Here is a 15,951-nt window from a genome sequence, read left to right on the forward strand (position 1 = left end):
CCACATCAGCTGCTTTGTTTCAAGGTATTGCCCTTGATAAAATTTGCCAGGCTGCGACATGGAAAACTACTCACTCCTTTATGCAGCACTATTGTTTGGAGTCATCACAAAGAACAGACTCTCTAGTAGGACAAGCTGTGCTACGCCATCTCTTTCATTAAGGTGAGACCTTTCCTTAGTTATAGACATATGGTTTGAAATGCAAATAACCATGTTTCTATTATGGTTCATGTGAATATGTAAGGTGTATGTATGTATTTATAGATGTGCATCTATATATGCATGAGTATATATAGTTATATCAGTATTTACAGCATGAATTTAGTATTTATGTACACTTACTTAAAGTATCTGTATTTCTTCGTAACTCACGATCAGAAATGTATGAGTTTACTATGATTATTATTATTATTAGTATTTATATTGGAGATAGAGGGTCTTCATGCTCGCACCCTCCACCCACGCTGGATACACTGTTTATCAACCATACTGCTGTCTATTCAGATTCAAGCATGTGAATTTATGAAATATCCAATACTGGATAAGAAAACAAGTTACTTACCTGTAACTACAGTTATCCAGTATTGGTATCTTTCATAAATTCACATGCGACCCACCCTCCTCCCCTTTGATGCTCGCATTTCCTCTCAGGTTCTAATTTTTCACTCTCGTGCTGGAAAATCTGAGGAAGGGAGCTTCTCTGGAGAAGGTTCTAGAGGGTGCTGGTGCCTGATTGGACAGCAGGCAGGTTTGGGTCATTTCACAAAAGGACATGGATAGGCTATGTGAGCAATTGCTGGCTCCATTATAGCCTATGGCAAAAAATTTATATTTATTATTTATTGCTATTTTATGTACCGTGGGACTCCCACTTCGACAACGGGGATGATTCAAGCATGTGAATTTATTAAAGATACCAATACTGGATAACTGTAGTTACAGGTAAGTAACTTGTTTTTTTTCAAGTCTATCCTCCTGAGTGGCGAATCCAGGATATTCAGGCTATGATACCGATGTTTCAGCCTCTATCCTGGATTTTGCTGAGAATGATTCTGAGGATGCTGAGCCTTATTGCCTCCTGCATCCTGTTAGTCACACATGCCAGATGGCATATGTGCCTCTGCAGTGGGACCTGAAGTTCCAGTGCACGCAGCATTAGGGGAATCTCTCCGACATGGTCCAGATCTCAGAGGAAACTGCACAGAATCTGCAGTGGTGGCTAACGAATCAAGATTGGTCAGAGCCAGATCCTTCTTTCTTCCCCAACCAGATCAGACAGTAGCGACGGATGACTCACTCCTGAGATGGGTTGGCCACATGGGAGAGGCTGAGATCAGAGGCGTCTGGTCTCCACCGGAGTCCGAGATGCACATCACCTTCTGGAACTCAGGGCGATCTGACTTGGGTTGAAGGCATTCATTCCCTCTCTCACATTGGAAAGTGGTGCAGGTGTTCACTGACAACACCACTGCCAGGTAGTACTACAATAAGCAGGGCGGAGCGGGGTTGTGGATCCTTTGTCAAGAGGCCCTGTGTCTCTGGAGATGGCTGGAATGTCATGGCATATCACTGATGATTCAACATCTGGCAGGCTCTCTGAACGCCAGAGCAGACAAACTCAGCTACCAATGCATGGTTGATCACGAATGGCGTCTCCATCCGGAAGTGGCGCAAGGTCTCTTTCAGCAGTGGGGAGACCCTTGGTTAGTTCTGTTTGCCTCCGCAGAGAACGCACATCAGCTGTTTTGCGCGTTAGAGTTTCCAAGGCGGCACAAGCTTGTCAACACTTTTCATCTTGAGTGGAACTATGGCCTCCTTTACACTTTTCCTCCAGTACCACTTCTGCCCATAGTTCTCAAGAAGATCAAAAACAACCGGGCCCAAGTAATTCTTGTGGCTCCGGACTGGGTATGCAGAGTATAGTATCCTGGGCATGGTCATCAATCCTCTACTCAGGCTACGTCGTTGGGAGGATCTTCTGTCGCAGCAGCAGGGGAGGGTTCTCCACCCGAACCTGTCCAGTCTCCGTCTTCTTACATGGAGATTGAGCTGTGGCAGTTGACAGCTTTCGGCCTTTCTCCTGAAGTCTGTGATGTTATTTTGGCAGCCAGGAGTCCCTCCACCAAAATGGTATACACCTGTCGTTCGCATAAATTTGTGGCAAGGTGTACAAACAAAACTGTTGATCCCTTTTCGGCACCTCCGTCTGAGGTTCTTTTGTTTGTTCTCTCTCTTGCCCAGCAGGGTTTTGCTTTGGGCACCCTTGAGGGTTATCTGTCTACACACTCTGCCTTCCTCAGACCTCCTGATCAGCCCTCCTTCTTTAAATCTCCCATTGTTGCAAGATTCCTCAAAGGTCTTACCCATATGTTTCCACCTACCCCGTTCATAATGCTGCAGTGGGATTTGAACCTGGCCCTTACTTTCCTTATGTTTGTTCCCTTTGAGTGTCTTCATAATTGTCCTCGTCAGCTTCTCATCTAAAAAATGATCTTCCTTGTGGCCATCACTTCTGCACGGAGAGTGTGTGAGCTACAAGCTCTTTCTTCGAAGCCACTCTTCATCTAGTACATCCTGACAAAGTGGTGGTTCGTACGAGGGCCTCTTTCCTCCCTAAAGTGGTCACACTCTTTCTTGTAGTCCAATCCATCGCCTTGCTTACTTTTTATGCATCCCCACATCCTTCTCATGAGAAGGAGAGACTCCACTGCCTGGATCCAAAAAGAGCGTTGTGATTCTACCTTAATCGTACCATAGACTTCAGGATGGTCAATCAACTCTTAGTGGGTTATGTGGGTGCAAAGAAAGGACTGGCGATGCTGAAGAGAACCACCTCTAGATGGGTTGTTCTCTGCATCAAAATGTGCTACACTTTGGCTAAGAAGCAAGCCCATGAGGGTTTCCGTGCTCACTCCACCAGAGCAACAGCTGCAACCACTTTGTTAGCATGTGGAGTTCCAGTCCTGGACATCTGCCAGGCAACAACGTGGGCTTCCCTGAACATGTTCACCAAACATTACTGCCTGGATTGTCAGGTCCGCAGGGACAGCTACTTTGACCGTTTGGTCCTGCAGGACTTACTCATATGAGTTTGGTTCGCAGACCCACCTTCAGGGATGGTATTGCATGGGTATCTAAGGTATGGAATCTGCAACTAGAAGTCCCTATCAGATGAGGTTACTTACCTTCGGTAACAAATTATCTGATAGAGACATATTCTAGTTGGGGTTTCCTTACCGACCGACCCCTTCCCGCTCTGGGAACTGATTTCTAGGGACAGGGACTCCTTTTCAAGGCCCTAGCACCAGTCTCAGTGTTCTTCATGGCTCTGTGCTTCTTGCATGGAAATTTGTGAAAAGAAACAGTTTTCAGCACGCCGGGGTGGCGCCTATATACGACATCATTACGGCAACCACGACATCAACGACTGATGCGGAGTCCACCGATTGCCTCCGACAGCGTGCAAGGATACTGCTTGAAGAAAAATATCCAGATCCAGTCTGACGCCTGGGGGAAATTCTAAGGTAAGGAATCTGCAAGTACAATATGTCTCTACCAGATAATTCATTACAGAAGGTAAGTAACTTGTTCATTAAAACGAATGGCGGTTTCATATGAAAATGTGACATAACTATTTCATAGTACTAATTACATTCCTAAGTCACTTGTTGAACAAATTTCAAGAGCATCATTACTAAGTCATTGGTTACAAACTTATGCATCATCAAAAACCCGAATTCTCAAAAAGAAGTTTTCACTTGACATTGCACGTTTGTACATTATATAAACAGTATAGCACTAGCGCACATGTAGTGCCAGCTCTATCTTAAGATGGTGTTCCCTCATTTGCATTGGGAATCTCTTTACCTCTTTGCCTGCACTGTATTATGGACACTGGAGCAAGGGCAAAGAAGCTTTCAGGAGGCGCACTGATAGTGGGCCACAAAAAGGTGGCCCGCTGTCAGTGCTCCCCTTAATAGCAGCCTTCTGGACTGAGTCAAGGGGGTCTATGGAGCCCCCCAGACATCCCCTTCCAGGGGGATGCAATCACTAACTAATCATGCGTGCTAGGGGATCTCTCTACTCTCTTAAAAGTGCCTGCCAAGTGAAACATGGAACAGCTGCTCCGTATTTCACTTCACTTGTTCGAGGCTACCTTGAGGGCAGCACAGTCAACATAATAAGTTGCACTTTCCCGGTTTGCGCACAGTGCACCTTATATGTAATAGGGCCCGTGGTGTGCTTTCAAGCCCTACTGAGCTTCAAGAGACTCTTGTTGGACTTCACGCAGCAGGCCCTTCCTCAGAGCCAGCCTGAATCTGTGGGAACCCTATCTGGCCCCACCCATCTAATGCTGGTTCACGCTTCTAATCTTGGCCCAGGAGTCGATCCTGATGTTGGTATCCGACTCCAAGCCATCCTGGGTTCACTCCAGTCCTTCTTATGTCATGCTGTGTGATCATAAAAGTGCAACCAATCAGTTTACAAATAGACTCTAATCCTTAACCTCTACCTTGACGTCAGTACAGTTCAGCAAGACACTTACGGACACGCTTATGGGCTCTACTTTAAAGCCATACTTGAGCTTTCTGAGCAGTCGACCTGTCAGGCAACAGAGGCTGGCCCTGGTGACCCCAGTTTTCTGAAAAGGTGCCCTGTTCTTCAGAAACTTGGTAGTACATGCGTTGTCAAGTAAAGTCACTCCTAATGTCTTTCATTCCTCCAGATAGAGAGTAGAAATGTATCAACGCCTTTCGAAAGAGATTGTTCTCTTTGGTCAGTTTGCTCTTAAGATATTTTAAGGTGGTGTGCTTTCTGTGCAGATGCAACTATGCTTTATGTGGACATGGCCAGTGAAATTTCTCCAGCTATCCCAGGAGACCTCAGGGCCTCGGTAACTCTAGTGATCCATGATGGCCAGGATGCTGCAAAGTGTGTCTTGTATACTGGTTTGGGCAGAAGTGTTGGCACCAGAGTAGTGCTTAGAAGGCATACCTGGGAGCTATCAACTGGATTTCCAAGGGATATCTCTGTGTCCCTTATGGACATTCCCCTTGACAGCTCTAGATGGTAGAAGGCTGATTCAGCAGTCAAACAATTTAAGGATAGTAGAGTCATAGCACAACTCTTGGAGCTTTCATCACCAGCCAAGCAGTTCTACTTGCTGTACAGGAAGCTTAGGAGTTATTCCAAGAGGCTAGATTATTGATAATGCCAACTTTATCAACCTGTACAGTAGCAGCAGGCCCATTCCTTTCGGGGCAGAAGTTCTGATGGTGGCAGAGGCCTTGCACACCAGCAGGAAAAGCCCTCATATACCTCTTCCTGTCCTGGGACCGCCAAGCCTTTTAAAATTGAACTCACAGGCTCATGATTGGCCAGTAAGCAGCAGGATATGACATTTCCACCCCTGCAGCTGGAGACGGTCACGTCAGTCTTACAGGTCATTCAACAGGGCTACACCCTACCTTTCTTTACCTACCTGCCCCATTCTCACCCATGTCAGAGTGACTGTCAGCAGACCAGTCAACAAATCTTGATGCAAGAAATTGACCTTCTGGTGTCAAAGGGTGACATTGAGCGGGTGCTGGATTCAAGGAGGGTAATATTTGCATCACTACCGAAGAATGGAGGCCCCATGCGTTTACTGTAACTCTGTCCACTGAATGTGTTTCTGTACGAAGACAAATTCAAGATGCTTACCCTGTTCCAGATTCTTTTTAGTCTGATTCCAGAAGACTGGATGGTGTCTCTGAAATTTCAGTATCCTTATTTCCATGTTTCTGTCCTTTGGTTCAGGGTGGAGTCAGAATACTTCCAGGTAGTCATGCTGCCCTTCAGCCTTACCTCAGCCCTTCGGGGTTTTTGAAAGTGATGACACTGGTCACTGTCCACCTTTGGAAGTCAAGAACACATAGGTTCCCGTACCTCAAATAATGGCTGCTCAGGAATGACCTGCTGCTGTTAGTCATAGACCACTTCCAGACAATGGATGAACTCCTGATATCTTTGGGGTTTTCCATCAACAAGCTAAAGTCCCATGTGTACCCTGCGCAAAGGATTCCCTTCATTGGAGCTATTCTGCACACACTAGTGGTCAACCCCTTTTCACTGTTGCAGCAAGTCTGGGACATTCATGACATGTGCCTACAGCTCAATCTTGGGTTTCGATGAGGATGGCTCTGAAATGTCTCGGACTCCTATCCCCCTGAATCCTCATTGTCCTCAACACCAAATAGTATTTGTAGGCTCTGTAGGTTTCAGTTGTCCGAGTGTAGGAAGCTGGCTTTGTATATACTATATCAAAATGAGATATAGGGCCTGATTATGACTTTGGCGGAGGCGATTTCTCCGTCCCAAATGTGACGGATATCCCGCCCGCCGTATTACGAGTTCCATAGGATATAATGGACTCGTAATTCGGGGGGTGTGATATCCGTCACATTTGGGACGGAGTAATCCCCTCTGCCAAAGTCATAATCGGGCCCATAGTGTGCACAGAGTCCAGGGGTTCCCCACAGTAGCAGCTTGTGGGCTCGGGAGGGGCGGCATGTGCGGGGTGGGGGGATCAGGAGGAAATATATATATATATTTTTTTTAAACATTTACCTTCTCCGACGCCGTGCTCTGCTGCTTCCTCGCTGGCGCTGCAGGCACAGGCTCCCAGCCTGCCCTGCGCCAACCCTGCCGCTGCTTAGAGCAGCATCAGGATTGGCTGGGAGTGCCCAGGGTGGATGCGGCCATACAGACTGGGACCCTGGGCAGGCTCTCTCCAGCCCAGCAACCATGTTGCTGGGCTGGGGAGAGCCCTGTGCGAATGTGTGTTTGGCCAGCCTGAGACGGCCGGCCAAACACACATGCGCTCTGAGGGGGGAGTGCTGTGCACTTCCCCTCAGTGCATGTCATCCACGTGGCCCACCCCCTTTACCAGAAAACCATCATAAACAAAGCTTATGATGGTTTTCTGGTAAAGGTTTTGCAGCTCCCACTTCTGGCGGGAGGGGGCAGTGCTCCTCCACCCAAACGGAGGAGCCGCCACTGGTTCCCCAGAGGCTTAACAGAGGCTAAAGTAGATAATACTAATATTCTTCTCTGTGGTAGTGTGGTCGAGCAGTTAGGTTTCTCAGAGGGTAGTGCAAAGCATTTGTTGTACACACACAAGCAATAGAAGAAGCACACACTCAGTGACTTAGCTCCAGACCAATGGTTATGTAATTTGACAGAAATATATTTTCTTAATTCACTCCTAGAACCACAAGATACAAGTTGCAGGTAAGTAGTTCAATAGATTCGTATTTCACGCATATATCAAGTGTACTTTGTTTGAAATTGATATGGTATACAGTTTTTGAAATATTGGCAATTATCTGTTTTAAAGGTTGACAGTGCAATTTTCAGAAACAGTTCCTTGGGGGAAGAAAGGTTACTATGATTCACAGGTAAGAACATGACTTACAGTTCCAGTCTCCAAAGGTTAGGAAGTCCACAGGTTGGGGTTCAAGTTAACCCTAAACACAGGGCCAGCCCGGGTGCACAGGTCAAAGTTGAGGCAAATTTAACATGGGCTCCTATGAAAACTGAGGGCACTTGGAATCAGGCCTGCCTGCAGGTTAGTACCCGCGGCTTCAAAGGGCAGACCTCAGGGGTTTAGAGGAGCACAGGGGGGGGGGGGGCCACGAGTAGGCGCCAAACACCCACCCTCAGGGGCATTGTGGCGGCCGGGTGCAGGGTGCAAACAGCATCTGGTTTCCAATGCTGGTCTATGAGGGGAACCAAGGGGTGACTCATAAGCTGCAGGCGAGGTTCAGGGAGTCGGCTCGGACAAACCACAGGCTGGACAGGGAGGAGAGCCGCCTGCTGAACATAGCTGCCCCGGAGTTCGGGTTTTTCAAGGCCTGGGGGCTGCAGGTGCAGTAGTCTTTTAGGCGTCGGATATCTTTGTCCGGAGCTTTTGCGGTCAGGGAGGTCCTCTGGATTCCCTCTGCAGGCATCATCATGGAGGGGTCAAGACAGGGTGGGCACTTGCTCACAATCGCATGGGGACTCGCTCTAGCTGGTTGGGTTACCTGGTCACCGGCCAAAGGCGTTGGGTGCAGGGTGGTCATGACTCACGGATCAAGGGAGGCTCTGGAGTCCCTTGGTTGTTGATTCTTTGTGGACAGGGCCGCTGTCCTCTTGAGTTCTCGGTCCTCTGAGGTACCGGACAGTCCTCTGGAGCGTGGCAGAGTTTGCTGGTACCACTGGATGCGTTGCTTTCTTTGTGCAGATTCTCTGAAGCAGGAGACAGGACGGTACGGCTGGGGCCAAGTTAGTGTCATCCTCCTTCTCTGCAGGGGTTTCAGATATGCAGTCATTCTTCTTCTTGTGAGGTCGCCAGGAATCTGACAACTTGGGTTCAGGAGGAGCCCTTAAATCCTGGATTTAGGGTTGTTACAGGGGTCAGAGGGCAGTAGCCAATGGCTACTGTCCCTGAGGGTGGCTACACCCTTCCTGTGCCCACTTCCTTTGGGGAGGGGGCACATTCCTAACCCTATTGATCCCTATCCTCCAAACCAAGATGGAGGATTCTGTAGGTAGGTGGGTCACCTCAGCTCTGGACACCTTAGGGGTGGTTCTAGCTGGGGTGGTCACTCCTCCCTGCTTTCCCTAATTTTCCCACCAGACTTGCCGCCAAAAGTGGGGCTTTGTCCAGGGAGTACTGCAACAAGAGGCTTAAGCCTTTGAGGCTCACTGCCAAGTGTTACAGTTCCTGCAGGGGGGAGGTGTGAAGTACCTCCACCCAGGACAGGCTTTGTTTCTGGCCACAGAGAGCACAAAGGCTTTCACCCCATGTGGTCAGAAACTCGTCTGGAAGTGGCAGGCTGGCACAGACTGGTCAGTCCTGCATTAGCAGATGGCTAGCATACAGGGGGCATCCCTAAGATGTCCTATGGGTGCATTTTTCAATAAATTCCACACCGGCATCAGTGTGGGATTATTGTGCTGAGAAGTTTGATACCAAACTTACCAGTATTCAGTGAAGTCATTATGGAGCTGTGGAGATCATAGTGACAGACTCCCAGACCCTATACTCAATATGGCTACACCACACTTAAAATGTCTAAGAATGGACATAGACACTGTAGGGGCATATTGCTCATTCAGCTATGCCCTCACCTGTGGTATAATACACCCTTAGGGCTATAAGGCCTGCGAAGGGTGCCATATCGACTTTGCCTTTTTCTCCCCACCAGCACACATAAGCTGGTAAGGCAGTGTGTGTGTGCTTGGTGAGGGGTCCCCAGGGTGGCATAATACATGCTGCAGCCCTTGGGGACCTTCCCTGGTCACAGGGCCCTTGGTACCATGGGTACCTTTGACAAGGGACTTAACCATGTGCCAGGGGTGTGCCAATTGTGGAAACAAAGGTACAGATTTTAGGAACGAACACTTGTGCTGGGGCCTGGTTAGGAGGATCCCATCACACTTTCAATCAAAGTTGGCATCAATATCAGGCAAAAAGTGGGGGGTAACCATGCCAACAGTGGCACTTTCCTACACCGAACGTCAAGGCTGCCTCTCCGACTCCACCCAGATCTCTCAGGAGATGGCTCAGGCTCTTCTGTGGTGGCACACATCTGCCATCCTGACTACCCTGACCAGGTTCTGTCTGCCTTAGACCCAGGGAACTGGATGGTAGCATTGGACTTGCAGGACGCTTCTTTTTACATCTTACATCGCCATCCTGCCTGCCCACAGACGTTACCTACGATTCATGGTAGGTCACGAGCACTATCAGTTTACCATGCTCCCCTTCGGCCTTACCAGCGCCCCTTGGGTGTTCACGAAAGTGATGGTGGTGGTTGCAGCTCATCTGCACAGGTTAGTGGTCGCAGTGTTCCCCTACCCCAGAAAGTAGTCTCCCACCTTCAGACTACATCGAGCCTCCTGCACACGCTGGGGTTCACTATAAACGTGCCGAAGTCACACCTGACTCCCTCTCAGATGCTCCCTTTCATCGGGGCTGTTCTGGACACAGTGCAGTTTTGGGCTTATCCTCCCAAAAAGCGAGTCCAAGATATTCAGGCTATGAGTCCGATCTTTTAGCCTCTGTCTTCGGTTTTGGTGAGACTCATGGCCTCCTGCATCCTGCTAGTGACACATGCTTGATGGCATATTCAGGCTCTGCAGGGGGACTTGAAGTTCCAGTGGGCACAGCATCAGGGGAATCTCTCTGACATGGTCCAGATCGCAGAGGGGACTGCGAAAGACCTGCAGTGGTGGCTTTCGAATCAGCATTGGGTCCGTGGCAGATCCCTCTCCCTTCCCCAACCAGATCTATCTATAGCGACAGATGCGTCGCTTTTAGGTTGGGGCGGCCACATGGGAGGGGCGGAGATAAGAGGCCTCTGGTCTTCGGTGGAGTCTGGGCTCCATATCAATCATCTGGAGCTCCAGGCATTCAGGCTTGCGTTGAAAACATTTCTTCCCTCTCTCAAAGGCAGTGGTCTCCAAAGTTTTTAATTCTGCGCTCCCCCCTCCCCCCAGTTGAAAAATAAAAATCATTGGGCCCCCTCTCAGAATTTTTCACAATAATTGTATAAATGTTTAAATATGTCTAGACGTATTTAAACATTGCCATTTAGTTTGCCTTTTTAAGAGTGCAATAACAGGTTTCTGCTTAAAACAGAACACTGTTCTCTGTGTAATGCTTCCTTTGGCCAGAGCCTGGTGCCCCCCTGGGATCACTTCAGGCCCCCCTAGGGGGGCCCGCCCCACAATTTGAAGACCCCTGCTCAAAGGGAAGGTAGCGCAGGTTTTCACGGACAATACTACTGCCATGTGGTACTGCAACAAACAGGGCGGAGTAGGGTTCTGGACCCTTTTTCAGGAGGCACTACGTCTCTGGGCGTGGCTGAAACATCAGGGCATTACCCTGGTGGTTGAACATCTGGTGGGTTCTCTCACCGCCAGAGCAGATTAACTCAGCCGTCGAAGCACAGCCGATCAGGAATGGCGTCTCCATCCGGAGGTGGGGCAAGGTCTCTTTCAGCAGTGGGGAGAGTCTTGGTTAAATCTGTTCGCCTCCACAGAGAATGCGCAATGTCAGCTGTTTTGCGCGTTGAAGTTTCCAAGGCGGCACTCGCTTAGAGACGCTGTTCGTCTTGAGTGGAACTTCGGCCTCCTTTCCGCCTATACCACTTCTGCCCAGAGTTCCCAAGAAGATCAGGAACGACCAGGCCCAAGTCATCTTGGTGGCTCCGGATTGGGCACGGAGAGGATGGTATCCAGTGCTATTGAGTATAGACATTGATCCTCCAGTCAGACTGCCTCTTCGGGCAGATCTTCTGTCGCAGCAGCAGGGGACGGTTCTCCACCTGAACCTGTCCAATCTCCGCCTTCATGCATGGAGATAGAGCGGCACCAGTTGACAACTTTTGATCTTCCACCTGAAGTCTGTGATGTTACCTTAGCAGCCAGGCATCCCTCCACCAAATGGTATACGCCTGTCGTTGGCATACATTTGTGGCATGGTGAACCAACAAATCTGTTGATCCCCTCTCTGCCCCTCTGTCTGAGGTTCTTTTGTTCATTCTTTCTTTGGCCCAGCAGGGCTCTGCTTTGAGCACCCTTAAAGGGTATTTATCTGCCATTTCGATTCCTCCCACTCCATTTATCATGCCTCAGTGGGACCTCAATCTTGTCCTTACTTAATGTGTACTCCCTTTGAGCCGATGCACAATTGTCCCTTACGGCTCCTCACCTTCAAGATTGTCTTTCTTGTTGCCATCACTTCTGCTCGCAGGGCATCAGGCCCTTTCGTCCAAACCTCCACACTTGTCTGTGCACCCTGACAAAGTGGTGTTGCGCAGTAAGGCTTCCTTCCTTCTCAAGGTGGTTACGCCTTTTCATGTAGGCCAGTCCATCACCCTGCCTACTTTTTACGTACTCCCACATCCTTGCCATGAGTGGTAGAGACTCGACCGCCTGGACCCAAAAAGAACGTTGGTGTTCTATCTTAATCGTACTAAAGATTTCCGGGTGGACGATCAACCCTTTGTCAGGTATGTCGGTGCGAAGAAAAGGAAGGCGGTGCAAAAACGTAACCATCTCTCGATGGATACTTCTTTTCATCAAGATGTGCTATGCTTTGCCACGAAGCAACCCCTCCTCGGACTGAGGGCTTGCCCGCTCAGTCCACCAGAGCGACTGCTGCTTCCATTGCGTTAGCACGCAGAGTTCCTTTCCTGGATATCTGCCACGCAGCTACGTGGGCATCCCTGCACAGGTTTGCTAAACACTACTGCCTGGACAGTCGGGTCCGTCGAGACTGCTACTTTGCTTGTTCGGTCCTGCAGGACTTTCTAGTATGATCTTGGTTTGCAGCCCACCTCCGAGGATGATATTGCTTGGGTGTCTATTCTAAGGTGAGGAATCTGCAACTAGAAGTCTCTATCAGATGTACAAGTTACTTACCTTCCGTAACAAAATATCTGGTAGAGACTTATTCTAGTTTGCAGATTCCTTACCGACACACCTATCCTCCCCGCTTGCGAACTGATTTTTAGGGGCCGGGATTCCTCCTTCAGGTCCTTAGCTCTGACGTACCAATCTCATTGTTCTTAGCGGCTCTGCTCTTTGGCGTGCAAAGTCGTTAAAAGAAACTGACGTCACTGTACTGAGGCGGCGTCTATGTACTACTCCCATCATCATCACAGCTACTACGGTGCTGACGACGCCCGCGGAGTCGACCGATGTGCAAAGGTATTGCTCAAAGAAAAATCTCCGGATCCAGTCTGACGCCTCAGGGAAATTCTAAGGTACGGAATCTGCAACTATATGTCTCTACTAGATATTTCATTACCGAAGGTAAGTAACTTGTACAGTGTGTACATATCCTAAACCATTACCTTATTGTGCCATATTCAGTGGGTATTTTTTTTATTGTATATACACGTAAAACTGTAGTGATGCTTCAACCTAATACTTCATATGCAAATAAAATGGTTTTGAAAAAAAAAAGTCAGTGCACTGCAAGCATAATCAGAAAGGTACGTAAACAATTCAGGCTTTTAACATTTGCAGGTTAGCAACTTAGCATAAATACGTCTGCAAGTAAGCAATTGGTGTGTGACTTTAACCGTATGCTTATTTCATTGTCTGATTTGTGGTACTCTACAACTACCGAAGTTAAAATAAAAATATAACTGCAGCATTACTTTAAGTATATATGTATTTATTTTCACAAATGCGGTTCGCTCACTTTCCAGTTCATTGACCACTATTGTGTTCATTCGATGACAATTATACAGCAGTTTAAAACTTTAGCAGCAACAGACCATTAATGTTTCCTTTTACAGTTGTTGCAGTGCTAGTCTCAAGTGTTTACCTACTCCTTTTAACATCGTCAAACAGAGTAACAGCTTTATTCTGAATAACCTGCGATTTGGTTTTGTTAGTTACGCAAATATATTTAAGAAATTCAAATAAATGTGATTTAAAATGCTATTTTACATTACTAGATGTTCATAATCCTAATACTTGAAAAGAACTAAGGGTTTTTTTCTGTGAAGTTTTTCACGTACACAAATGTTTTTTTTTCCACTTTATTTTTTTTTATTTATTCCCCTGTTTCTAGCTTCGGTATTACGATTCTGGGGAGGACACCAGCTGTAAAGGATTCATTGATCTTGCAGATGTAGAAAGTGTACTTCCAGCAACTTCCACAATAGGAGCCCCCAAAAATGCAGGCGAAAAAGCATTTTTCGATGTAGGTAGTTTTGTTAAGATGTTTTTCAGCACTGCATGCTGCTGTTTTAAATGTACATTGAAAAACGTAAAGGGTGTACTTGAGATGTAAAAACTAAAAAGCCATTAATTATGCCACCACCTATCTACCCCACTCCAAACACGTTTCTTTCCTTTTCTGTTTGATCCTGGATGCTTTATGGTTACAGTGGTGAAAATAACCTTGGGTATGGTGTTTTTTGTAGTTTTTATATTTCCGATATTAGGTTTGTTAATGTAAGTTTGTTAAGCTGATTTTGTTTAGTTTTGTAAACCTATATATAATAGTTCTTCATTGACACCAATTGTACTGAACAACTCTACACCAAACCACACATATGGTGAACTTGACCTTCAGTCTGTTTTCTGCATGTCTGTGGATAACAAATACAGGTCTGTGGGAAGTCTATTGGAAATCCTTATTTTTTGATGGTGGCGTCTGGGAGTGGCAGAGAAGGAAGCCAAATGTCTTGAGAACTAAAGAAAGACAATATACCAAACCAGTGGTCTTTCACTGCACCCAGCAGTGGTGCCATGCTTATGTACGGTCTCCAGCTTTGGCATGATTTTATGTGCTGCTCTCGTGCCTGCGCGTGCCCAGAAATGTATGCTTGGTCTTGACTAGGAGACAGAAACTACTGATGACTAAGGACCTCATTTACACTGTTATCAGACGCATGAAACCTGATCTTTTTATGAACCTGTGAACATTTGTGAAGTCAGGCCTAGAGTAGGAAAACCAGAATAAAATAACAGAATTACCTTTCGATGGGAAGACTGTCTAACCCTTTAGTAAATGGGGCCATCCAGCATTGCAAATGGATATGGTCACCACAAAAGGATTGCCAGCTATATACTAAATCTCCTTCCAGGTATGCAATGCAGCCCTTCATGGCACAACCTCTTTTACCACAAGATTCCAGAAATTGCCACATCTGGCTTCTTAGACCTAACTAAGTGCAGGAATCTTCAGAGGAAAAATCCACTCCTTGGCCTAGAACTAAGGCCAAGAACGCTCAATGTGTTACTTTGGAGGAACAAACAAAATAACCCCCCCCCCCCCCCGACAACACATGTGCCCCGAAATCATGTGCAAAATCATTTAACTTCTGCACTAGTGAATTTCGATTCCCTAGGAGATTTACCCAATGGCCCAGTGGATCAGGTTTTCCCTGATTGTCTTCTGATTGTCCCTTTTAGTCCTTGTCCCACCCCTCTTGTCTCTTCTCAGACCCCAGTGCTCTGGGGTTGGCTGCATTATGACATATCTTCTGCAATACCTTTGCAGGTGGCCCAAACGTTGGCGATTTTTTAAGGCATGCGCAGGCTTTGTACATCTGTTCCTCTGTTTGCATGCACAAGTCCATGTTGGTTTCTCATTTGTCCACCATTACGATTGTGGCACTAACCCACTTCTGTAGGACGTCTCATCTGGCTAACATTAGAGCCACATTGCAAAAGAGAAGCACTTCTCTATCTGCTGTTTGTTCTCTTCAGACTCCCAACATGACAAATTTGAAGTTGAGTTCTAGTGGTTGCTCTTGGATCTGTGATAACCTACTTTGGATCCACCTCCAAAATGAGCTTTGGAGCCCTCATTGATTTTAACATGCATAAAACAAGCAAAACATGTATAGTTTCTAGACTATAAATTATATATCAGAGTAGAGCCAAACTGCACTGATCATCCCATCCCACATATCCCTCTACCTTTAACAACATTTAATACACTCAATTATCAAAGCAATTTACATGCAAAAGATGGTATTGCTACAGCTTTCCACTTATTGATAAAAGCAGGTAGAGATTCTAGGCTTGTCTTATCGGTCAGACTGTTCAGTTTTGCTGGTTAGCTGACATATTACATCCAGTAAAGGCTTTTAAGTGTATTTGAATACCTTAAGCAGTAGCATCTCCAAGGTCACCATAGACTTTTCAGCGCCCCTGTTGTTGGTCTACCTGGCATGCAATGCAGTGTGGCCATGACGTGTACATCATCTCTCGGGTGACCGCCCTTTTTAGACTTTCAGACATGGCATTGTTGACCACCAACAATGCTATGTCTAAGACTCAGTATACTTACCTGATCCACCCATCCTTTCTTATGCATTATCTGGCCTAACATAGAAATCTTAGGCTTATTAAGAATACCATTTTCAGTTATTTCAGACATTAGTCTGAATC

General features: G+C 47.0%; 1 protein-coding gene across 4 annotated transcripts in view; it reads left to right on the forward strand.

Moving 5' to 3' along the window:
• SBF2 (SET binding factor 2) overlaps window positions 1–15,951 on the forward strand; it is a 1,701,375-nt gene that overhangs the window by 1,637,393 nt on the left and 48,031 nt on the right. For all 4 annotated transcript variants that reach the window (XM_069223624.1, XM_069223621.1, XM_069223622.1 and 1 more), the window contains one exon: window positions 13,619–13,750. In XM_069223624.1, coding sequence (XP_069079725.1) covers window positions 13,619–13,750 — 132 coding nt within the window. The remainder of the gene's footprint in view (window positions 1–13,618; window positions 13,751–15,951) is intronic.

Source organism: Pleurodeles waltl, chromosome 3_1 (genome assembly GCF_031143425.1).
Source record: "Pleurodeles waltl isolate 20211129_DDA chromosome 3_1, aPleWal1.hap1.20221129, whole genome shotgun sequence".
Classification (NCBI taxonomy): domain Eukaryota; kingdom Metazoa; phylum Chordata; class Amphibia; order Caudata; family Salamandridae; genus Pleurodeles; species Pleurodeles waltl.